Source organism: Felis catus, chromosome B1 (assembly GCF_018350175.1).
Source record: "Felis catus isolate Fca126 chromosome B1, F.catus_Fca126_mat1.0, whole genome shotgun sequence".
In the NCBI taxonomy this organism is placed as follows: domain Eukaryota; kingdom Metazoa; phylum Chordata; class Mammalia; order Carnivora; family Felidae; genus Felis; species Felis catus.
Window position 1 is genome coordinate 69,054,218 of NC_058371.1, and position 26,517 is coordinate 69,080,734.

Consider the following 26,517-nt stretch of genomic DNA (forward strand, 5'->3'; position numbering starts at 1 on the left):
GTTAGGCATTATGCTAGGAGCTTTATAAGCATTATTTAATATTAACTTTTGAGGAAAGTGATGTTATTTCTGTCTATAGAAACAGAATAGGAAGTAAGGTTAGATGGAATTTGCCTGTGGGTCTCTTACACCAAAATTAGTATTCTCTCTCTCTCTCAGCCCCTCCCTTGCTTGTGTGGTCTCTCTCAAAATAAATAAATAAAAACAAAAAGTTTGTTTTTGAGAGAGAGAGGGAGACAGAATCCCAAGCAGGCCCTGCACTGTCAGCACACAGCCCGATGCGGGGCCCGAACCCACAAACCATGAAAGCATGACCTGAGTTGAAATCAAGAGTCAGCGCTTACCTGACTGAGCCACGCAAGGGCCCATAGATTAGTTTTTTGAGAGCTCTAAATATGGATAAAAATCATTTGAACAAATTACAACTGGAGGTATAGAAACTTGTTAGAAGGTTATTGCAAATACGGCAACAATACATGATGTCCACACAAACTAAGGTACTGGAAATTGGGATAAAGCCAAGTGGATAGATTTAAGAGTTGTTTTTTAGGTAGAATAAAAGTAGGGCTAGGTGATTTGATATGATGGATAAAGGAGAAGGAAGAGCTAAAGACTGATTCTAGGATTTCTAGGTTGGGCTTTCGGTACCATTCACTAAGACAGGGTCTCGAAGGAGTCTATAGGTTTTTGGAGATTAAGCTGTTGATAAGATAAGGTGTCAGTACAGAGTCTTAGTAAGACTGAGTCCATAATGATGAAGGAGCATAAGGCAAGCTGAGGGCAAAGCTCAAGCTAAGAATAACAATCCCCTGCCCCAACCCCTCCTACTCACCTGGAGGGATATGTGTGACATTCCTCAGGCACTCTTGGCTGCCCAAGAACAAAGGAAAGGGGGAAACAAATGGTTAACTGATGGAGATCATAGTCCTGCAGGATATGAATTTCCATTAGTTTATAAAAATAGAATTACCCTACAACCTAGCAATAGCACTATTAGGAATTTATCCAAAGGATACAGGAGTGCTGATTCATAGGGGCATGTGTACCCCAATGTTTATAGCAGTGCTATCAACAATAGCCAAATTATGGAAAAAGCTCAAATGTCCATCAACTGATGAATGGATAAAGATGTTTTTTATATATATATATATATATATATATATATATATATATATATACACATACATACATATATGTGTATATATACACATATATATGGTATACATGTGTATACATATAATATATACATTATATATATATATATACATAATGGAATACTACTTGACAATGAAAAATAATGAAATCTTGCCATTTGCAACAACATGGATGGAACTGGAGGGGATTACGCTAAGTGAAATAAGTCAGAGTAAGATACGTTTTCACTCATGTGGGATTTGAGAAACTTAACAGAAGACTATTGGGGAAGGGAAAGGGAAAAAATAATTTCAAACAGGGAGGCAAACCGTAAAAGACTTAAATACAGAGAACAAGCAGGGTTGATGGAGGGACGGTGGGGAGGGAAAAATGGGTGATGGGCATTGAGGAGGACACCTGTTGGGATGAGTACTGGGTGTTGTATGTAAGCAATGAATCACGGGAATCTACTCCCAAAGCCAAGAGTACACTGTATATACCATTTGTTAGCTAACTTGACAATTATATTAAAAAAATGTCTTCATAAATTATAGGAAAAAGGCAATCTTATAAATAGCTTAATCTCCAAAAACCTATAGACTCAGTTTCCTGGAGCCCTAACATCACCCTCCCATCCATAGTGATGTGGGGAGCAAAGACAAGAAGGAAATGATATGCATAGTTAAATTTCTTTATAACCTGCAGCCCATTGACAAATTCTTGAGGTAAATACAGAGTATGTGTAACATTTCTCCAGGAACTCTCTACTATCTTAATGTCTTACCAGAGGGAAAACAACCTAAGCTTGACAATAGCAAGGCCTGTGGTATCTTTAGCATATGAAAGTCCTTTTGAAAGCCTCCCTTTTTGCCTTTACCTCTCCAAACTACATAGCATATAATCAGTCACTCTTCACAACCCCAGTGCATCTTTTTCTGCCCGGGAGTCCTATCCCAGTGCTTTAATAAAATCACCTTTTTGCATCAAAGACATCTCAAGAATTCTTTCATGGCCATGAGCTCTGGACCCCCACCACTCTAAATCCCCATCACATGATAATGTACATGAAAGAGCCAGAGAGATACTCAATGTTTAGTGGGCAGTTGTATGCATAAGTGACTAATTTAGGAGAGAGAATAGGCTAAAGGCAAAAATGTGGGAATCATCAGTATATATAAAGTAATTGAAACCATAGAAATAGATAAGGGGCGCCTGGGTGGCTCAGCTGGGTAAGCATCCGGATTCAGCTCAAGTCATGATCTCATGGTTTGTGGGTTCAAGCCCCACGTCAGGCTCTGTGCTGATAGCTCAAAGCCTGGAGCCCACTTTGGATTCTGTCTCGGTCTCTCTCAGCCCCTATCCTGCTCACGCTCTTTCTCTCTCTTAAAAATAAACATTAAAACAAATAAAAACATTTAAAAAATTTTAAAAAATAAACATTAAACAAATCTTTTGTTTTAAAAAGTCTTAAGAAAAGATAAGAAAAGGATTTAAAACAGTAAATGAGGCTTCTAGTGAAAGATTTTTATTTAAAAGAGGAGTACATTGGGGTGCCTGGGTGGCTCAGATGATTAAACATCCAACTCTTGATTTCAGCTCAGGTCATGATCTAATAATGGTTTATGGGTTCAAGCCTCACGTCAGGCTCCACACTGACAGCACAGAGCCTGCTTGGGATCCTCTCCCTCTGTCTCTGTCCCTTCACCACTCATTCTCTCTTTCTCTCAGGAAATAAACTTAAAAAAAAAAAAAAAAAGAAATACATTGTTAAAAATTCAATGTATTTTTGAAGTCTCTTAGAGTGGTTCACTCCATCACATTCAAGTATCAATTTACTTATTAGGTAAGCAGTAAAATGCATGGACTTGAGTATTCTGGCTGCATATATCTCTTTCCCATTTGTTTTCCTTCAATTTTATGAATATCTAAGTTGCTAAAAGGCAGTAATTGCTTTGTGAGGGATTAGGTAGTAGCCAAATGCATTAGGAACCCTTAGACTGAAAATAGTAAAAAAACAAAACAAAAAAAAAAAGGTTGAAGTCTTCCTGGTATTTATTTTTAAATTTTAAAATACTTTGGTTTAACTTAGAGGCATTGATTTGACCTAGAAGCATAGGCCATGAGTTTTGGACCAAAGTTATTTTTGCAAGAGAGAAAACCATAACTTCTATCTGAGTTAACTTAGTGCTTCTATTGCACCTTCCTTCGAAGTCAGTAGGAACTAGTTATGTGGTATGCCAGTAATTACTTACCAAAATAAGTTAAATAGAAGTTACCCTATTTGGAGAGGTGGAAGAATGGAAGAGTGAGTAGCCTGAATAAACAGGAAACTAAATGGCTTCTAGAAAATTATTGGAAAATATTTTAATGCTAAAAAGTTGTTTCAGATTATTTTGTAAATTCATGCATTTCTAAGACCCTTAAACACAGGTTACGATCATGATTTTTGTAGTATTACATTTTATCTATCTTGTCTTCATAATTAATGCTTTTTTTTTTTAGAAATTATTTTTAAGAAAAATATTTTTCTTCTAATTTTTTAATGTTTGTTTTTGACAGAGAGAGAGAGAGAGAGAGAGAGAGAGCGCGAGCAAGTGCGGGGGAGGGGCAGAGAGAGAGAGGGAGATACAGAATCCAAAGCTGGCTTCAGGCTCTGTGCTGTCAGCACAGAGCCTGACATGGGGCTTGAACTCACAGACTGTGAGATCATGACCTGAGCCGGAGTCAGATGCTCAACCAACTCAGCCACTTTTCTATTGTAATATTTATTAGCAATAAGATTTAAGAATAACAAGTAATCCCAAAATAAACTTATGAGAATTTAAATATTTTTGTTTTTGTGAGCTTTAAAAATTATATAGTTTCAGCAGTTAGAGAATTGAATATTATAAGCAGAACTATAGCTTTCTATTATTTTCTGATTTTTTGTTGGAAGTGTAACCATATTCCTCATGTAGAAAATTTATTGTCATTATTCCAAGTAAGAACAAACAGGACTCAAAGTAATCCATGTTTTTAATAGATGTAAGTTTCAGGTAACTTACTTTCCAAAGAAATCTATACAATTATATATTCAATAAATACATTTCTGATTCCAGTAATTTCATGTGTTAAACATTTTTAGTGTATTTAAAACTACCTGAAAACATTTTGTTCCTATTTAAAGGTTTCAAATTACTAAACCAAAAAAATTCCAATAGCTCAGTTAGAGACCAGAAGAATAAGTAGCCAAAAAGTTAGTATCTTATGAACTGACTGGCCATGCAAAAGGAAGGTAAATCCATCTCTTGATGACAGCTACTTTGTCTTTGAAGTAAAACATGTGCATGCAGACCTTTCCTTCCTTAAGTTCCTGAATCATTGCATTCTAGTTCTTCTTTTTCCCTTTAACTGCTTTATTGAGATCTAATTCACAAACCATAAAATTCACCCGTCTAACATCTACAATTCAGTGGCTTTTAGCATTTTCACAGTTATTTATCCATCACCACAATCAATTTTATAACTTTTTTTGTCCAGGAAAATACTCTGTACTTCTTAGGCAGCATCCTTCTGACCCTCTCACCCCCAGTGACCTCTAATCTATTTTCTATCTCTATGAATTTGCTTATCCTAGATATTTCATGTACGTGGAATCATATGGTATTTGTCCTTTTGTGTTTGGGTTATTTGATACTCATCACATTGTAGCATGTGTCAGAACTTTATTATTTCTTATAAATGGCTGAATGATATTCCATTGTATGTATATACCACATTTTGTTTTTCCGTTTATCAGTTGATGGGCACTTGAGTTGTTTCCATCTTTTGGCTACTGTGAATAATGCAATGAGCATTTGTATTCAAGCGTCTGTTTGGATCCTGTTTTCTATTCTTTTGGGTTTACACCTGGGAGTGAAATTGCTGGATCATATGTTAATCCTATGATAAGCTTTTGAAGAACCACCACACTACTGTCTATGATAACAGCTGCATCATTTTACATTTCAACCAGCAATGCAGAAGGGTTTCAATCTCCACATCCTTGTCAGTATTTGTTTTCTCTTTTTTTCTTTGTCTTTTGTTGTTTTAGTTACAGCCTTTTTAGTAGGTGTAAAGTGTTATCTCATTGTGGTTCTAATTTTCATTTTTCTAATGATTAGTGATGTTGAGCGACTTTTCAAGGCCATTTGTATATCTTGTTTGGAGAAATGGCTTTTTAAGTTCTTTGTCCACTTTTAAATTGGCTTGTTCATCTTGTGGTTGAGTTGTAGGAGTTCTTTATATGTTCTGGATATTAAAACCTTCTCAGATATATGATTTGCAAATATTTTCTTCCATTCCGTAGGTTGTCTTTTTACTTTTTTAAAAAAGATTTCATTTTTAAGTAATCTACACCCAACGTGGGGCTCGAACTTATAACCCCGAGATTGAGAGGTACACTCCACTGACTGAGCCAGCTAGGCGCCCGTCTTTTTTACTTTTTTGATAGTGTTGTTTGGTACACAAAAGTTTTTAATTTAGATGAAGTCCAATTTATCAATTTTTTCCCCTTTGTTGCTTATGCTTTTGTTGACACACCTAACAAACCATTGCTAAATCCAAGGTCTTGAAGATTTAGTCATATGTTTTCTTCTAAGAGTTTTGTCTTGTTTTTAGGTTGTTGATTAATTTTGAGTTAATTTTTATATATGGTGTAAGGTAAGGGTCCAATTTCCTTCTTTTGCATGTGAATATCCAGTTGTCCCAGCATCATTTGTTGAACAGACAGTTCTTTCCTCATTTGATTGTCTTGGTATCTTTGTTGAAAATTAGTTGACTGTAAAATGCTTTTTTGAGTTTATCAGAATATCTTTTTTCATAGAAATAGATATCTTGTACTACCTCTCAAATGTACAGCAACTTGAGAGGTAAGATGAATTGTTAAAACAAAATATTTTGCAAACAATCAGACATTTTCTCATTTCTCATTTTTCATTACATTGAGTATTACAAAACCTTAAACCTTTATTTAAAAGTGTCCATGATTATTATGTTTGCTGTGTGCATGACAGATAAAGCTCTACCTTCATCTAAGAGCTGCATCTATTCTGTTGTAGCTAAACATAATTTAACATTGCAAATTGAAAAGGTTCTATACTATTCTATACTTCCAGGTTCTATACTTCCAGAAATTTACTGCAGTGCTATACACATAGTGGGTACTCAATAAATGCCTAGTAAAAGAATGAATGAGTCTTTCTGAAATAGATTTCTCTTAATTTCCTATGCAAAATATGTACTAATATATACACATTATCAGTATAATTTATTTCCCTTTATATGGGCATCAGTCACTTTGATTTTTCCCAAATAACCTCATGTCTTTGTAATGGTTTTATCTCGGCCATTATAAATTAGTAATTTTGTGGCATTCATTTTATACTAATAAATCCATCACGAAGCATCCCATAATATTCTCTGTGTAGAAATGGGTTTCAAAGTCCGTTATGAATAGGAATTGAGTCTAGTTGATTGAGAAATTAGTGACAATTCACAGGGGTCTGTGAAAAGAGCTGGCTTTATTAACTCAGGTGGCATCTCTTGCAGCGGCCACATTTCTACCCAGATGAAAGACGGAGCATATGTTTTCTGACTTCCTTTGCTGTCAATAGATCTTCTTTTTCTGTAGTTATACCAAAACTGATGAATCATTTCCTTGAATGGTCTTGTGGTCAGAGTATACAGAATTGGGTTCAAAGCACTGTTGATAGGCAGAATAAAAATCACTACCCAAGAGGTTATGGTACCTGAAAGAGAAAAATGTGATAGTTTTAGTGTTTGTGGATGTTTACAAGGTATAGAAGCCCCTTTTCCTTGTTTTTCCCCCAGTCCTCTTTTGAGTCTTATTTTTTTCTCTTTGATGTCACATAATTAAATACCAAATCTAATGTGTTTCCAGAACGTCTTTCCAGGGTGTCAGTGTTTGAAGGGAGTGCTCGTAGAGCAGAAAAACAGGGTTCTTTGCTAAGTAGCTTTTCTTGAATACATCAACAAAAGTATTCCATTAGGTAGAACCATTTTCTACCAAGTGATTACATATTATTGTGATATGATTCCATTTTAGGAAAAATAATATTGTTTAGCATCCAGATCAAACCTTTCCCAATATTTTAATTGCTGGATAGAACATATAGTATTTCTGAGAATATACAGTCTTTAAAAAAGATTTCTTTTCCGCTATTTTTTTGGTTTTAGAAACAGGTATGCATTTTTAGGCTTTTGACTAGATATTTATTTCAGTAAAAAAATCTTTGGCTAAACTTATCTTAAAAATCACTGTAGTACATAGGTAACTCATCATATTTGCTATTATAATTTTACTGATGCTATTTTCCTTCTTTGTTGCTTATGAAATGTAAGATAATATCACCCTAACCATGGGGTAAAAAAAAATTAAAATTGTATGTTCATAAATTTTAAGAATGTGAATATATACTGTATTACAATTAATAGCATTTTGGACACTTTTTTATTGTAGTAAAATATACATAAAGTAAAATTTACCATTTTAATCAGTTTTAAGTGTGCAGTTCAGTGGCATTAAGTACATTCATATTGTTGTACAACCATCACCACCGTCCGTCTCTAGAACTTTTTCATCCTCCCAAACTGAAACTACACATCTATGTAAACAATAACTTTTCATGCCCTTTCCCTCCCAACCTGATAACACATTCACAAACTGTCTGTCTCTATGAATTTGACTATCCTAGTTACGTCATATAAGTGGAATCATACAATATTTGTGTTTTTGTGACTGACTTATCTCACTTAGTATAATGTCTTCAAGGTCCATTCATGTGGTACCATGTTTCCGAATTTCCTCCCTTTTTAAGGCTGAAGAATAATCTTTTGTGTGTATAGGATACATTTTGCTTATCCATTCATACATTGATGGACACGGGTTATTTCTACCTTTTGGCTATAGTGAATAATGCTGCTATGAACATAGGTGAACCAATGTCTGTTTGAGTTCCTACTTTTAATTCCTTTAACTCCCAGAAGAGGAATTGCTGGGTCATATGGTATTTCTATGTTTAATTTTTTGAGGAACCACCATGCTGTTTTCTGTAGCAGCTGTGCTATTTTACATTCCTACCAGCGATGCTCTAGTTTCTCCAAATCCTCACCAATTTTTGCTACTTTCTGTGTTTTTGATAATAGCTATCCTAATGAGTGTGATGTACATTATTTTTAAATACCAATAATGCATTCTTCAATCATCTTTCACACTCTGGCGTCATGCTCTCTAAATTGCTATGTATTCTAGGAAGAATAATGTCTTATGTTCTCAAAAAAAAAATGAAGTAAATATTTGATAATCATTTTCACCTGTTTGGTCATCTTAAGCATGGGATTATCAGAATTACAAAGCATAGAGTGTTATTTATTTGAGTTGTTCTTTGCTTCAATGGTAATAGGGTTTTGGGGCATTTATGGAAATAATTGAACAGCTTACTCCTGGTAAACATTTGATTGATGAACAGAGCCTAAGGTACATATAACTCTGACTTATAATTCTTAAAATGAGTTGATGTTAAGGATCTTAATTTTCTTTCTTGGAGGAACACTGCAGAAAGAGACTTGTTATTTCTTTACAGAAAGAAAAAAAACATTGTACCTGGTATTTCTACCTGAAGCAATGAAAGAAATTTCAGCACAAAAATGGGTATCCAGCATAATGCATCAGTAAATACAATAAAGAAAAACCGTTTGGCAAGGATCATCTCTTTTTTAACTTGATTCCGTATTTCAGTTGCTGTTATGGCACTTTGATGAATGCTATAAAACATGCTTCCATAAGAAAAAACTATGATGATAAATGCTGCCAAGTTAATACCTATTTAGAACACAAAGATTATTATTAATGTGATGAGCATTCTTTCAAAACAAACACACATACTCTTAGCTGTTTGAACGTGAACAACATGTGTTTTGTTCTTTATAAGAATTATGAAGAAAAATAATGATTTTTAAAAAAAATTTGAAGTTTTGTTGAACTAATGTGGAATGAAGAAATTTTAATTTAAAAATGGCATATTAGGGGCCCCTGGGTGGCTTAGTCGGTTAAGCATCTGACTTCGCTCAGGTCATGATCTCACAGTTCATGTGTTTCAGCTCTGCAATAGGCTCTGTGCTGACAGCTCAGAGCCTGGAGACTGTCTCAGATTCTGTGTCTCCCTCTTTCTGCCCCAACCCCGACAGGCCCGCGTATACTCTCTCTCTCAAAAATAAACATTAAAAAAATCAAAAATGGCATATTAAAATGAGATTATAGTGATTCAGTGAATATCCTGGGCCTTCTAAATTAATCTTTATAATTTTTTAAAATAATTCAATTAGTATATGTGTGTGTGTGTGTATATATATATATATATATACACACACACACACATATACTAATTGAATATATATATATATACACACACACATTTTTTTTAACTTACCCCTGAAACATTTTTTACAGTACAAAAACACTTGTATGTCTATTTTCAAGCCAAAGACTTGTGTGGGTGGCTACTTTGAGTTTATTTATCTTATAAGGGCAAAGAGTTAAATATATATTTTGTTTAGTATTATTAGGGTGAATGCATGAACTACAAGTATTTACTGTTTTGTCTTTTATTAAGGAGCATGTTGGAATTAAATAAGAAAATGGTAATTCAGGGGGAGAAAAATCCCTTTAGGGGATTCTGACAGAATCCATCCCCAATGTTGATGAGAAAAACTGGCTAGAAGTTCTGAAATAAAAATGTATAAACATTAGAAGAAATAATGAGATTGAAAATGTGATTTATTCTAATATTTGAATGAAAGGGCTTATCATACACAGTTTCTTACCGAGAAAAATTGCCACGGAGTAAATCTGAGCTCCAGTACTTTCTGTGTCTTCTGAATGAAGAGGGAAGCACACGCCATTGGTGCCATAGTAGTTTTTGAAAAATTCCTTATTGGTCAATGGAATGAAAGCCACGATAAACCCAGTCATCCAAATGAGAATCAGAACTGTAATTGTTCTGCATTTTTTAGGTCTTAAACATCTAAAAGGATAGACAATGCAGATATATTTTTCCAGTGTCAGAAATGTTAGAAGTAACACTGATACTTCTGTGGATAGAATGGCCAAAGAGCCTACAATCTGACAGTGAATGCTCTCCATCCACAGCTGCGCGTGCTTGTTGTATTCTCCACGAAACTTGAGATCGAAGGCTCCAATGACAAACAAATATATTCCCATTAGGCAGTCAGCACCTATAGGATCAGTAAATGTTGCGAAATTAGAGAAATAAGTAAGTATAATAAAATTAATGACAAACAGTAATATTTTTAGTATTAGCAAAAAATACCTAATTTACTTCTATTTTGGGGTGAGGTAATTTTTTTTTTAAATGTTTATTTATGTATTTTGGGAGAGAGAATCCCAAGCAAGCTCCATACTGTCAGCACAGAACCCAAGTAGGGCTTGAACCCATGAACCCCAAGATCATGACCTGAGCCTGAAGTCAGATGCTTAACTGACTGAGCCACCCAGGTGCCCTTTGGGGGGAGGTAATTTTTATTCTAACAATTTGTTTATGGATAAGGACCTTTTCATCAGCTCTCTTCAATACGTACTCTTACAGCACCATCTACAGCTAATTATGTAATCATTTCTCTGTTTTTGTTTTTGTTTTGTTTTTTGTTTTTGTTTTTTCTAATTTTCAAGTCTGTGTGAGCAGGGATATTGTGTATTTTGTTTTCCATTCTGGTCCCATCACCTAGAAGTGTTGAGTAAATGAATTAAATGTAATTATGTTGAGCGTTTGATTAGGGACCAATATGGGGATGTTGTTATTTGGATCCCCTCTTCCAGTGAAATGCTCCCAGCTTAACATGTTAGGGATATCATCCAAAATCCTAGAGAAAGTAATTCAGAAATTGCTGTGATAGACTAATGACTATGAATTTCGGGGTCTATAATTTAGAAGAAAGGAATAATTAAGAAGTGCTCTGTAGTCAGTATAATTTTGGAGGGCTTAAGTTATTTACCCAGAGCTGGTCTAAGCAAACCTGTTCTCTCTGATTCTCTCTTCCATTTTTACATCTTTCTCTGTCTCTTTTTAGGCTCTCCCATCTCCCAAATCAGTTGTCAATGTGATGCACTACTTGGTGATTTTGCTTTTTAAATGAACATTTCATGTCAGAGAGTAGGTGAGATTTTTTTTGACTTTATAAGCATTCTATACAAACCTTCCAAAAATCACATCACTGTATAAATCATAAGGCTGGCCCCAATCCTTAAATATTGATGTGATATTCTAGCCTTCACCAGGGAAATTTAGCATACTCAAAATTTTGTAGTTAACGATACAATGTAGTAAACAATTTCTGAGTTCTATTTCTTAGATAGCTTGCAGTGAAAAAAACAATTAGATATTAGACTTTGAATGAGGCTGGGGGTAAGACATGGACAGCATGCATAAAGTAGAACATTGTATAGATTGATACTCACTGGAGAAAATATGGATCACTTGACCCACACTATAAACAACCTGAGGACTGGTCTTGCTTATTTTTTTTTGTAGTCCTCACTTAACATAATACCTCACAATCACATTTCAAAAACTTAAAAATACTTAATTCTACCTAAAAACATTTTATTATTTAAATATTTCAAATTATGGGGGTGCCTGGATGGCTCAGTCAGTTAAGCATCTGACTTCGGCTCAGGTCATGATCTTATGGTTCATAGGTTTGAGCTCCACATCAAGCTCTGTGCTGACAGCTCAGAGCCTGGAACCTGCTTCAGATTCTGTATCTCCCTCTCTCTCTCTGCTCCTCCCTGACTAGTGCTCTGTCTCTCTCTCAAACATAAATGTTAAAAAAATTCTTTTAAATATTTCAAATTATGAATGAAAAAGATTTTAGTAGCTCAGAGACCAGAAAAACAGCCATCAGTTAAGTCAATGTCTATATCTGGACATGCAAACAAAACGGTAAATACACCTCTGGATGTAAAAATTAAAGGTTGCCATTTTATTCACAGTAAAGTATTTTACCTTCTTTAACAAAATGTCTTCAGAGAAGAAAACCAATGAATGACAGCTTCTTTAATATGTATAAGGTAATTGAATTTTCTTGTTTTAAAAACGTATTTTCTTCTCACTAAAGGAATTTCATTTTCATTGCAACGAATGTGAACACAATATATAAGCAAAAAGGAGAAAGACTTAAAATCTCATAATTCCACCACTCTTTTTACTCATTTTTGAATAGCAGTGCTTTCATATATTGCAAAAGTGTAATTCCTCTTCAACCAGGAAATACTCACAGCAGAGAGAAATGATTGACATGGCATGCAGTCTGTTCTCAGACCTGATATAAGGTCTCATACAAATGACAAAGACGTTTCCAAAGCATGTGACTGCAGATACAACCCAGACAAATACTCTCTGAATAATGTTTGCCAAGAGGTTCTCGAGAGATGAGATCCCATCAGTGTTTGGTTTACAGCTGCGAACATGTGGTGCATACCCACAGTACTGGAATTTCTTAAAATATCTGATGAACAAAGTGAGAGTACAAGAAGAATTTACATTTAATTCAGTGCCATTATATATTAATATTTCTTTCCTACATTTTCTCAATAGAAAGAAAATATCTTAATAGGAGACTCACAGGAATGTAAAACATTAAGGACACTAAGTGAACTTGATTTCACTGTAAAAGAGTTTGAGGGTCAGAGCAGCAAGTGGCCATCATGAATATACAAGTGTTAGGCGTGTCTTGAAACATAAACAAGCCGGTAGCATGTGATCAAGAGAATTAAAGGAAACTTTTATTGCATTTTTAGTGTTTAGTACAGGTGAGTGCATTGTTACACAGCTCCTATTGTTGCTGAAACCAGTCTAGCCCTCCGGGGAAGAGACAGCCATATGCTTTCTCCTTTATGCTTCCATGGCTTTTCTACTATATAGTTATGTGATCTGTAACTACGTGTTAACATGCTTATCTCTCAACCAGATTTTGGTACCTAGATGAGTGTTCAATAAGTTTTGTTGAGTTAATTCTTTCATTAATAGACTAATCTTACTGATAAAGTCGATCAATAATTATGACTGTTAACCACCAACACCAACACCACGTATTCAGCATCTTCGTATCAGGAATAAATTCTCCAATCAACTCCATGGGACAGGTATTAACAACACCATAGAAGGAGATGAATATTCAATGGAGGCAAATTATTTGCTGTGAAATTTCTAATAAATGTAGAAATTGAAGTTCAAATCTAATTAGAGCTTTAGAGTACATAGCTCTAAAGCTATGTACTCTGGCAAAAAAATAGAAATGATCTTTATAGTATAGACAGCTGTAGCAATACAAGATAAAAGCATGTCAATCACAGTATATTGTCCTATTGTTTAACCCTTCCTTCCTGAGTCCCTTAGATCTGATATGGTTTCTGCCCCAATTCAGGTTTATTCCTTGAGTTGTTTCTTGGGTTTTGTGAGCTACACCATTGGCTTACTTTATTCAGAGTGTTTTATGTTGTGTGCAACCAAAGAAACTTTTAAAAGCATCCTCTGTGAGGAGTTAGGAAAAACAAAAAGAATGTCCCGTGTGAGACTTAAAACATAAGCGAAATTATGGAGTGGTGACATGACACTTTGTAAATTATTGAGAATTAATTACCCTGGCATGGAGATCATTCTCATATCTTCTGTAAGATTGCATTCAATTAAAGAAAATGTTCCCAAAGCATGGAATCAATGGTACTATAATACACACTGTTTGAATAAAAGATTTTTCAAAGTTTACCAGTTTATCCATACACACTTGCTCCAATCATGTCCTAACATTGGAGGCAATTTTTACTGAGGAGGATTTCTCCATACTGTCCTCCATTTACAGCAATTACTTATTTATAGTTATTTTGTGTTGCTTATGTAAATTCTTATTTTTTCATCTGGTAGCACTTATACCATATGTGCAAATTACTAGCTCATCAGGCAAACATCAGTATGTATGAATGGTGTCAGTGCTGAGGAGAGCTTATAGGAATGGGTGGGTTCCGTCCACACTCATGTTCTCTGATATTTAAAAAATCACCTTTGATTCTACCAAACCATGGAACAGTAAAAATCATCCCACCCCATAGCAACACATTAAGAATAATATTGTTTAGGCAAATTAGTTAGTAGAAAATTTGATAGATTGGATGCATTGGGTATGGATGTATTAGCATAGTGCACATGGAAACATAAAAGATTAAAATCAAGGTGAAAAACAAGGAAAACATCTGCTTACATGTGAGAGAGATTCATTAGAGGTCTAAACATCCTTTGTTGGATATTTGAAATTTCAATTCCTTCTAGGCTGCTAAAAATACCAAATTAATTATAAAAATAACATATGTTATAAGGGTGTAATAAAATGACTTTTTGTGATGGACAATTAATAAGATACTGTCAGTCAACACTGATTGTGAACCAAACATTCATCCTCAGCCTGCCCTACACACTTACTTCCCCAACTCCTTTCTGATTTTAGCATTTATACACATCTATCTCTTCTATTTGAAGTTTTGGATCCTTGTAGATCATAACACAATGCTTTGTGTATAGTAACTACTCAATAAATATTTGTAGAATAAATGAACAAACATCTTTTAGACAACGTTACAATAGCAGAGGAGTTTTACATTTTGAAATTTTTCTAATAATTTTTAAATAACAATTTTTTTTTCTAGTAAGATGCCATCTAACTGAAGGACATTTAAATTAAATTAACTGAGACATCTTTTAGAGGCAATTGTTAGACCATAAAAGATTTTTTTGTGTGTGGTATAAGTAATGATTTATATAAGAGAATATTGCATCTTTGGCTAAAAGTAGCTATAATAAATTCTTAGATACCAGTGCTAATAGAGAAATAGATACGCAGAGATGCCTTCAGAGGATCAAAATAAATGATCCAATAGAAATTCCTGGTGATTACAGCAAAATATAAAATCATTACCTAATTCTTAGTTTATAAACATGTAAGATAAAACTAACAGCTACCTGTTGGTTGATAGTGAGCACTCACATGGTTTGGTGGCACTTAACTAACATCCTGGAAAAGCGCTTCTGATTTGAAAGATTCTACAAATCTTACAGAATTTATTAGTCAGTATATAATAATGATTTCATCATAAAACTATCCCCATAGGTATATACTTACAGAGACTTGAGTTTGACAAGATAATCAAATTGATTTGCTTGAATTTTCTGGATTGGGTTATAGGAAAGATTCCTGTTTTTTAAAAAAGAGGCAGCAGTAGGTCATTTCTAGAAACTTCTTAAGTAAAGAGAAAATGTATCTTGACTTTGGTACCAAAAAAAAAAAAAAAAAAACAAGTGTAGTAATAGCACTTGCCTTACAGAGCTCATTAAATATTTACAGAAATTAATGGAGATAAAACACTTAGAATAGTGCCTGGCTCTTAGGATTTTGTTAGTGTAGAGAGGGAGCTAAGACAACATAAGAATGGAAGTGAACTAGTCAAGAAATGGCTCTCACCAAAGAAGTGATAGGGTACCCTGAGAGAAACCACACATACCTCACATTTTGCCTAGGTTCTCATTTAGTTAAATGAAAACACAATCTCATTTTGTCAAAAATTGAATTAATAGAATTACCCTGAATACTTTTCCCAATAAATCTTATTCCAAAGAGTGATGTTTGTTCTAATGATTTGTGAGGCATGAAATGAACAGTGAAAGGCTAGAGCTGGGAACAAAGAGATATAGACCAGAATGACAGTGCAGCCGAATTCTGATGGAAAAAATTTCATAATCCTTTTTGAAAAAAACAAAAAACAAACAAGAAGCATTGAAACAAGAATCATTGATTAAAGGGGCTTCTCAGGGCAAATTCTTTTAGAAATTTATTCTAGATTAGACCATTAGTTAAATGGAGGAGCTATTGGGGAGTGGTGATTGCAGAAAGAAGGAAAGAGAGGAAGAAAGACAAATGAAAATTGAGTTGTATAAAGGAACAAAGTGAACTCAACAGTCTAGGACTAGAAGGAAATTATCTGAACACAATACAGGCTGTCTATGAAAAGCCCACAGCTAATATCATGCTCAATGGTAAAAGCCTGAAATTTTTTCCTCCCAAATCCGTAACCAGACCAGGATAATCCATTTTTCTTCTATTTAACGTAGTACTGGAAGCCCTAGTCAGAGTAATTAGGCAAGGGAAAAACAGGGCATTCAAAATGGAAAGGGAGAAGTAAAATTATTTGTTTGCAGATGATATGAAACCATGTGTAGAAAACTCTAAAGCTTGCATGCTCGTGCACACGCGTGCGCGCGCGCGCACACACACACACACACACACAAAACTGTTGGAACTTATAATAAAATTCAGGAAAGTTGCCAAATGCAAAACCATCACACAAAAATTGAATGTGTTTCTTTACACTAACAATGAACAATCCAAAAAAGGAATTCAAAAGATAATTCCATTTACAATAGCATTGAATGAATAAAATACTTAGGAATAAACTTAACCAAAGAAGTGAAAGACTTGACTTTGAAAGTACAGTGTTGCAGAAACAAATTTACAAAGATACCAGTAAATGGAAAGACATTCTATGTTTATGGATTAGAAGACTTAATGTTGTGAAGATGTCAATACTCCCCAAAGTGACCCACAGATTCAGTGCAATCTCTATCAAAATCCTAATATATTTTGTAGAGATAGAAAAATCCATTCTGAAATTTGCATGAAATCTCAAGGGAGCTTGAATAGCTAAAGCAACTTTGAAAAAGAAGAACAAAATCAGAGGCTTCACACTTCCTAATTTCAAAACTTATTATAAAGCTACAGTAATCAGAACAATGTGGTACCGTTACAAAGACAGGCATATAGACCAGTGCAGTAGGATAGAGAGCACAGGGATAAACCCTTGTATATACGGTCAAGTGATTTTCAACAAGTGCACCAAGACTATTTAATGGGAAAAGGACAGTCTTCAACAAATGGTGCTGGGAAAACCAGATAGCTATTCACATACAAAAGAATGAACTTAGAACCATACCTTACATCATGTATAAAAATAACTGAAAATGGATGAAAGACCTAAATATAAAAGCTAGAACTATAAAACTCTTACAAGAAAACATAGGGGAAAAGCTTCAGGGCATTGGATTAAGCATTATTCTTGTATATGACACCAAAAGCATAGGCAACAACAACAAAACAGAAAAATTGGACTACATCTAAATTAAAAACTTCAGTGTGTCAAAGGAGACCATCAACAGAGTGGAGACGCAATTTACAGAATATAGAAGAAAGTATTTGTAAATCATATATTGAAAAGGATTTAATATCTAAAATACATAAAGAATTCCTATAATTCAACACCAAAAAACAACCCAATTTAAAAAATAGGCAAAAGACTTGAATAGACATTTCTTCGAAGAAGATATATGGCCAATAAGTCCATGAAAAGGTGCTCAGCATCACTAACCATTAGGGAAATGAAAATCAAAACCGCAATGAGGGAAATGAAAATCAAAACCGCATTTCACATCCATTAGGATGGCTATTATCCAAAAAAGTGTTGTTGAAGATGTAGAGAAATTGGAATTCTTGTGCACTACTAGTGGGAATGTAAAATGGTGTAGCTGCTTGGAAAACAGTATGTTGTTTCCTTAAAAAATTAAAAATAGAATTACCGTATGATCCAGCAATTTTACTTCTGGGGCTATATACTGAAAAGGATTGAAAGAAAGGTCTCAAACAGGGATTTGTACACCCATGTTCATAGCAGTATTACTCACAATAGCTAAAAGGTGGGAGGAACTCAAGTATCCATGAATGGGTGAATGAATAAACACAATGTTTATGTTTATATGTGTATATATGCGTGTATCTCTCTCTCTCTCTCTCTCTCTATGTGTGTATATATATATATATATATATATATATATATGTATATATATATATATATACACACACACACACACACACACATAATGAATTATTTAGAATAGTATTATTACTAATTAATGCTATTATTCAGAGTAATAACCAGAAATTCTGACACATGCTACAACAAGTATGAACCTTGAAGACATTATATTAAGTGAAATTAGCCAGTCACAAAAGCTTAAATATTGAATGATTCCACCTAATGGGTACCTACAGTAGTCAAATTAATAAATACAGAAGAGAGATGTCAGTCAGGGGAGGTGATGGGGAAATATTGTTTTATAGGTATGGAGTATCAGTTTGGGAGGATGAAAAAGTTCTGGAGATGGAAGTGATAGTTGTATAACAATATGAATGTACATAATGCCACTGAACTGTACATTTAAAAATGGTTAAATTGGTAAATTTTATGTTACAGATATTATTACAATTTAAAAAATAAAAGAAATTAAAAATAGAGAAATGAAGTGACAAAATTAGTATCAGTCTTACAATTGTGAGAGCTCCTTCAGATCCTTAAATACTTGCGGTGGAAGATTTTCAATCTTATTACTTCCTAAATCCCTAGAGAAATAATTGCAACCATGTCATATTATTTTCTTAAGACTTTATTGATTGTACTGCAATTTGTTAGGGAACCATTATACAACTTTAAACAGTGCTATTAGTGAGTTATATTAATTACCAGAAGTCTAAACGTTTTAAAAAAGGAGTATAACAGGAAAATATAAGAATAATCCATTTCGTAACTTTTTCAGAGACAAATGCTTGGTGGTATTTGATCTTATCCCAACAGATTCAATTTTCTCATTTAATTAATATATGTGTTGTGCCTCTTTTCCCCTTTCCTTCATTCCCTTCAACCTTTTGCGTTAGAGCAGTAGTATAATTTGGAGCCTTATTTTTTTCATTTGCTTGGGTTTATTATGATTACCAAATGGAAGTGGATTCTTGTGGGGGCAAGCATCTTTCACAGGTGACATGCATGGGATCTCATATGCTCTTGGGGCAGGATACTTTGGGTGTATGTGTAGAAGTTGGGCTGCCTAGCATAGTATGACCTTGTAGCTTAGTATGACCTTGTAAGAATGGTTTTTTTGTTTTATTTTATTTTTTAAATTTATTTATTTTGAGAGAGAGAGAAAGCAGGCAGGGGATGGGCACAGAGAGAGAGAAAGAGAGAGAGAATCCCAAGCAGGCTCCACACCGTGAGCGCAGAGCCAATGTGGGGCTCAAACTCAGGAACTGTGAGATGATGATCTGAGCCGAAACCAAGAGTTAGATGCTTAACTGACTGAGCCACCCAGGAGCCCCTGTAAGAAGGGTTGTGAAGGTAACAGATCTTGTGGTAGCTTTGGTGGTGGCAGCACTCATGAAAAAGGTTCAGATTCTTCTAACCAAGATAACATTTCAATAGGTTTTAGTTCTCCAAAGTGATCAAGAGATGCTAAGATAAAGCCTAACCACTTTCCCTACCCATCTCCAAATCCTATTAGTTGCCACAAGGAAAAGTAGGAGAATGTATGTATTTGTTACATGAGTTGGAGTGCTTATAAATCAAAAGTGAGATTATTCAACTTTGAAGGGCATGATAGTTTTAGATTTGAAGTTCTTTAAAAATTAATTAATTAATTAATTAATTATATTTTGAGAGATAGAGAAACAGAGTGCTCATGGGGGAGGGGCAGGAGAGACCGAGACATAGAATCTGAAGGAGGCTTCAGGCTCTGAGCTGTCAGCACAAAGCCCAACTTGGGCTAGAACCCACAAACTGTGAGATCAGGACCTGAGCTGAAGTCGGCTCCTTAACTGACTGAGCCACCCAGGCGCCCCTAGAACCACCCGTTTTAAACCATTGCCTCTTAGAAAACATGCCATTTTCATCCTTGGAATTGGATTTTTCAAGCCAGTGTTTAATATGGGATTCAGCAGGCTTTTGGTAGGACTAATGATTCGCCTTGGTTATGCTCTCTGCAGGTTTTCTTGCTCATTCCTTTACCCCTGAACCTGGATTAGCACTGGTTGTGGATTTCACTGTTTGTGTTTCATGTTCCCTGCTGGTTATTGATACTCACATAGAACCTGCACCTTAATGTCATCATGAAAGTCAGGATTTGGAGAATTGCTTTCTTTTTTTTTATAAAAATTTTTTTTAAATGTTTATTCATTTTTGAGAGACAGAGACAGAGCATGAGCGAGGAAGGGGCAGAGAGAGAGGGAGATGCAGAATCCGAAGCAGGCTCCAGGCTCTGAGCTGTCAGCACAGAGCCCGATGCGGGGCTCGAACTCACAAACTGTGAGATCATGACCTGAGCCGAAGTTGGGCGCTCAACCGACGGAGCCACCCAGGCGCCCCTGGAGAATTGCTTTCTGATACTCATACAGTGGTTGCAAGTAGGATAAAACAAGGAAAAGTATGGATCCCATGACTAACTTGTATTTTAATACCTAGATAATAACTTTGGATCACCTGTTTGCACGTCTCCTTAGTATTGAGAATAAAATAATTTCCTATTTACTGATGATGTGGTTCAGTTGCCAAATACCAAGAGTTGTTACAAAACTTGCTTGGGTCTAATACCTATTGAGATTTTCTTGCACATTTAGTGAATGATTGCTACTGCCTACCAAAAAATGTTTCAGGCTAATTGTTATGAAAAAATTGGGGGTTTCAATGGCTTGTTTATTGATGTTTTCAAGCAGAATGCGGCATATAAATTACCTCCATCTGTCTCAGTATGTAGGTAAGGTATTCAGAGAAACATTCTAGTTTACATTCTTTAGTTTTTTTATGGAAAAGTTTTAATAACTTAATGTTCTGCCCAGCTTATTGTCAAAACATGTTGATGTGCCCACAATCCAGATTCTTTCCAGAAAACACAAAACCAAACTACAGCTGACCCTTGAACAATGTGGAGGTTAGGGGTGCTGACCGCCTTACCCCTATGCAGTTGAAAGTCCACATATAACTTTTGACTTCCCCAGAACTTAACTACTAATAGCCTACTGTTGCCCAGAGGCCTTACTGATAACATAAACAGTGAATTAACACATATTTTGTATGTTATATGTATTATATACTGTATTCTTTCAATAAAGGAAGCCAGAAAAAAATAAAGTGTTATTAAGAAAGTCATAAGGAAGAGAACATACATTTACAGTTCTGTGCTGTATTTACTGAAAAAAATCCAGGTACAAGTGGACCATCACAGTTCAGACCTGTGTTGTTTAAGGGTCAACCGTAGTTGTTAGCTCAAACTTTAGCAAAAATCCAATTGAGAAAATTAATACTAAAACATAAAAAAAATTGTCCGAAGAACAGGGACTTCATCCATTGCTCAATATATATTTTATTCTGACAATCAGCTACTGTGTGCTTGGGCCACAAAGCTTTGGTTTATCAGAGAGTTGTTTTTAATGCTCTTTGGAATTCTGTCATTGATCTTAAAAAAGGGACGTTATAAATAGCTGATTCAACTTATGTCTCTCTTCCATTATTATAGGCTAGGATGTTATCCAAGGATGTCTGATTTCTTTTGGATCCAAGATTATCTTTTGTTTCCAGAATTAGCAAAGTATGTCTTTTTGTTTTAAGGTCTCTGAATCCTAACTCTTTAGGAAACTTAAAAACAAATGTGTTGTTCCTCTGTAGCAATGGGACAGAGGATGTATTTTATTTATTAATTTTACCCTGACTTTATTATTTAGCTATGTTTCCTTTATCTCCTTTTCCTTGGGGCACCTGGGTGGCTGAGTCAGTGAAGCATCTGACTCCAGCTCAGGTTGTTATCTCGTGGTTTGTGAGTTCGAGCCCTGCATCTGGCTTGCTGATGTCAGCATAGACCCCGCTTTGGATCATATGTCCTCCTCTGTCTCTGCCCCTCCCTTGCTCATGCTGTGTCTCTCAAAAATAAAAGAAAAAAAAATCTCATTTTCCTCAATACTTATTTTATATATATTTTAAAGTGTATTTTTCTAAGCTGTCTGAGTTCATTTATGGTTCAAAGTGTATACAGATAATGCTAGGAAAAGAGATAAATATTTCTCAAATGTATAAAAGCATATATATGTAACAAGTGTGAACTAAAACAATAGAAAGAAAAGTCTTATCAATATATGCATAATCAAACTTACAATTCATCTAGCTTTTGTAGAGGTGCAAAAGTATTTTCACTTAGATGATTAATTTTGTTTTTCCTCATTACCCTGAAAGTAAAAAGAAAAATATGTTGTAGCTCTTTGAGGTAAGTGATAAATGAGTTTTTGGAGAGAGGATTAACAGCCTAAAAAAAAGGAAATAATTATATATAGTGATTTGCACATCAAGTATCTTGTAGTATGATAAATTACCCAGTCTTGTTTTAGTCTTAAATTTCTCAAAATTTTTAATGATGAAAAAAAAAATTATTTGATTTTTTAAGTGAGGTAGGGAAGAATTCTGCAAGGGAGTTAGTGAAAACTTCAACGCTTGAGAAAACAGACTGAATATCATGCAACAGAGAGCACAGGGAGCTGTTATAGAACTGCCTCTTCTCCAGCCTGTATCGCATGTCTCTCTAACAGAATACCCTGCACACGAGCACTCACACACATTGGAGTTGATGTGATTTAGAGTGGAGTTACCTAAGGAAGTGTAATCTAAGCTGGACCAATTCAGTGGAGTTACCTAAGGAAGTGTAATCTAAGCTGGACCAATTCAGAAGATCTCTAGTTTGGGATGTTGAATCAGACTGTATATAATTCTTGACCAGTTCATTTCTTTCTTTTCTATCTTCCTTTCTTTCTTTCTTTCTTTCTTTCTTTCTTTCTTTCTTTCTTTCTTTCTTTCTTTCTTTCTTTCTTTCTTTCTTTTTCTTTCTTTCTTTCTTTCTTTCTTTTTCTTTCTTTCTTTCTTTCTTTTCTTTCTTTCTTTCTTTCTTTCTTTCTTTCTTTCTTTCTTTCTTTCTTTCTTTCTTTCAATCAAGTTTATTTATTTTTGAGAGAGAGAGAGAGAGTACAAGCAGGGGAGGTGCAGAGAGAGAGAGGGAGGGAGACACAGAATCCAAAGCAGGCTCCAGGCTCTGAGCTGTCAGCACAGAGCCCGATGCAGGGCTCAAACCCTCAAACTGTGAGATCATGACTTGAGCTGAAGTTGGATGCTTAACAGACTGAGCCACCCAGGCACCCCTTGATTCATTTCTGCACTGATCTTATGTGTTCTGAATGTTTCCAATTCTTTACACATTGTGAGGCACGACCCTAGAGGTTGGTCTTGTCCCATCCTAAAGTATTTATTTCCTCTCAGCTCTCCAAACCATTATCATCTCCTGCCAGGATCTCTAGACCAGAAAAGAGCAAGCACCTGCCAAGAGGAAATTCACAAATGATATCTTCACAAAGAGGCTTCTTTAAAAACAAATACAAGTGGAACAACAAAGAAGTTGTAAGTTTTTCAAATATCTATTTGCTCTATGGCCTTTAGTTGCAATTTGGTTTCCTTTGGGCAGTTAGTAGGAACTGTTTTTTGCGTGACTGATATATAAGCATCCTGCACCCGAAGACTGCTGAGCTCATTGCACAAGAGTTCAAACATCTCAGTGACCTGAACCCATTGGAATGGGGGGGGGGAGCATACTGGAGAAAAAGTTATTGTATCAGTGGTAACTATTGCATTGCCTGTACACAGGGGTCCTAGTATTTTGGTTTCTAGTATGGATTTCTAGATGGATTCTAGTGTGGTTTCCAGATGGATTCTAGTATAATGGTTTTCAAACTTTTCCCATGGTAACTACACTTAAAAAAATGCATTTTACGTTGGGACACGACAAACACCCACACGAGCCAAGATTTATAAAACAATACATTTAATGATCCAAATTGTGCTACGACATTTTTACGCAATTCAATTCAACTTTCATTAAAAAAGCTAATCAGAAGGTACCATATTGCTTTCATCATCCACTTGTGAGTTTGAACCCACAGTTTGAAAAACACTGATCTGAGAAACTGTAAATGAGGCAGTTGTGTTTTCATATTGCAAGACACCTCAGCATCCTTCACTTTCATGGGAAAAGCCATGTGAATTTAAAATAGGCCAATAGGGGCACTTGGGTGGCTTAGCTCCTTAAGCATCTGATTCGGCTCAGGTCACTATCTCACATTCTATGAGTTCGAGCCTCGCGTCTGGCTCTGTGCTGACAGCTCAGAGCCTGGAGCTGATTCAGATTCTGTGTCTCCCTCTCTCTCTGCCCCTCTGCCATGAGCACTCTGTCCCTTTCTCTCTCTCAAAAGTAAATAAACATTAAAATAAATAAATAAAAAAAATAGGCTAGAGAGGCAGATGGAGAAATTATACCCAGTAACATTCTAGAGTTTATCCTGGTGTCCACAATTATAGCGTTAGGGGTGTAGACATTCTGCAGTGTTTTAAAAAAATTTAGTTGTAATTCAATTTGTCCCCACAATCTTTACAGTAATAATTTGCAAAGGGCAAACATTCTTATAGAATACGACTAATTTGGTGTTTCTCAAACTGAGATCCAAGGAGAGATTTTAGGTGGTCTGTGAACATTTCTTTCCATTAAAGTGGGTATCACTTAAGTTCGAGAAAAACAGGTCTCAAATAATACAGTACCGTTGCAATGATCCATGTTATGTTGTGAATCTTTGTTAAGCTTGGTTTGAACTCCAATAATTTTGCCAATATGCTTCAGTTTCAGAAAATTTTAAGTCATCAGTGAACATTTGCCATAATTACTGTGCATGTTTATGCTAACTAATGTTCACATAAATGATTCATTTTGTTTGTAAAGAGATAGGCCATCAAAAGGATAAAATACTACTTACAAAACAGTTAAATTACTGCAGGAAATAAAAGTCAAATTTCTTAAATTATGGATATGGTTGCCTTCAAAGTCCCTGAAACATAAAAACAAAAATAATAAAGCTAAATTTTAATCATAGAAATAAATTGATCAAGAATTATTTGATTTCTAATAAAATATCTTTTTTTCACATACTGTTTGTTTCATATAGATTCTCATATGTAGCCACTTACATAATAGCTGAAATAATATATATATGTAATGCTTCTTTTTCTGTGTTCATAGTAAAAATGTTTTGAGTCATATCTGTATCATATGTTCATATAGGCACATATGTTATCCTGAGAAATGTGAAGAGAATGAGAAGTCAAATTAAAAAAACTTTGTTATGATAAATATCCACTTAACAGACATTTTAATAGTGATCTGTATTAAACATCTGTCTAGAGAGTTACCAATAGCATTGCTCTAAGTGGGGTGACCCTATTTGCTACACTCTGTAGAAGATTTTATTATCCTGCTGCCAAAAAAATATTTCACCTCTAACTCCCTTGCCTAAACACCCCCTGGAAAAAATCTCAATAGCATTTTACCACTGAGAACACCACTGTTTGCTTTATTATATTGCCACACAAGCCAATGCTATCCTTGGCTTTACAATTTCTAATTCAGGGAGATAAATGTAGACCCTACTTACACTCCCTTGCTGTGTGATGCTATGTCACCATCAGAAGTCTATTCTGAGCAGTAAAACTTGTCAAAAAAACTTATGTTTAGTGTCTCTTCTTCGTGGTGATCATGAAAGCATCCTTTTATTGCCCGTCTTTTATCTTTTGTTAGGTTTATCGTGGAAGTTTGTAGGAAAGAGTTAGCTGAGGTTAGGGATATACTTTCAGGAATAAATACTTGTCCTTAAATCTACTCAGTCTACCCCAACACTTAGTTTACTCTTCACCATATAATATAGAGCTATTCAAGAATAATTGTGACGAAAGTATATGAGCTGAAGTGTGACACAGCTACTAAAATCTGCAGGGGAAACATGGGTAGCATTAAAAGAAGTACCTATATTCTGCTAGCTAGGCTACATGTGGGAAAATTGGTTCTATTTTGGGCATTGCAATAAAAATAAATGTTGACAAATCAAGGAATATTTGAACAATCTGGAAGACCAAGATGTTAGGGGTTTAGAAACCAAGTCGGTTGAGGAAAAGGGTGTATTTGTAATGGAAAAGAGTGAAATAAGAGAGATATATTTGAAGTCAGGCTGTAGAAGATATTATAGGGTTCTCCTATGTTGCATCAGATTGCAAAATTAGATTTTCTGGTTGAATGACACAAAATATTTAAAGTTCAAGCTCACAATCTATAGTGTCCAGGGAATAAGCTTATTATCACTACAGATATTTAGCAGAGGAAATATGCTGTAATTCAAGAATTTTGTAGATAGGATTTCTGTACTATACAGAATATTACATTAAGTCTTAAATCTTGATTCTAGGTCATCCTTCTAAAGAAAAATTCTACTAATCTATTAAATTGGAAATTAAGTGCTTATGGTACTGCTTTTTTTGGTCGTCAGCTTTGGTCTAAG

At 34.9% G+C, this 26,517-nt stretch overlaps 1 protein-coding gene across 12 annotated transcripts in view; it reads right to left on the reverse strand.

Annotated features, from left to right (window-relative positions):
• Positions 1-6,095: 6,095 nt before the first annotated feature.
• Positions 6,096-26,517, reverse strand: part of RXFP1 (relaxin family peptide receptor 1) — a 135,650-nt gene continuing 115,228 nt past the window's right edge. For 8 of the 12 annotated variants that reach the window (XM_045055739.1, XM_045055736.1, XM_045055735.1 and 5 more), the window contains 9 exons: positions 24,946-25,017; positions 22,255-22,326; positions 18,613-18,684; positions 15,361-15,432; positions 14,446-14,517; positions 12,467-12,696; positions 9,997-10,407; positions 8,777-8,995; positions 6,096-6,902 (listed from right to left, as the gene is read on the reverse strand). In XM_045055739.1, the coding sequence (XP_044911674.1) occupies positions 6,601-6,902; positions 8,777-8,995; positions 9,997-10,407; positions 12,467-12,696; positions 14,446-14,517; positions 15,361-15,432; positions 18,613-18,684; positions 22,255-22,326; positions 24,946-25,017 (1,522 nt within the window). In that variant the 3' untranslated portion in view covers positions 6,096-6,600. The remainder of the gene's footprint in view (positions 6,903-8,776; positions 8,996-9,996; positions 10,408-12,466; positions 12,697-14,445; positions 14,518-15,360; positions 15,433-18,612; positions 18,685-22,254; positions 22,327-24,945; positions 25,018-26,517) is intronic. The other 4 variants (XM_045055738.1, XM_045055733.1, XM_045055732.1 and 1 more) reach the window with 3 other exon arrangements.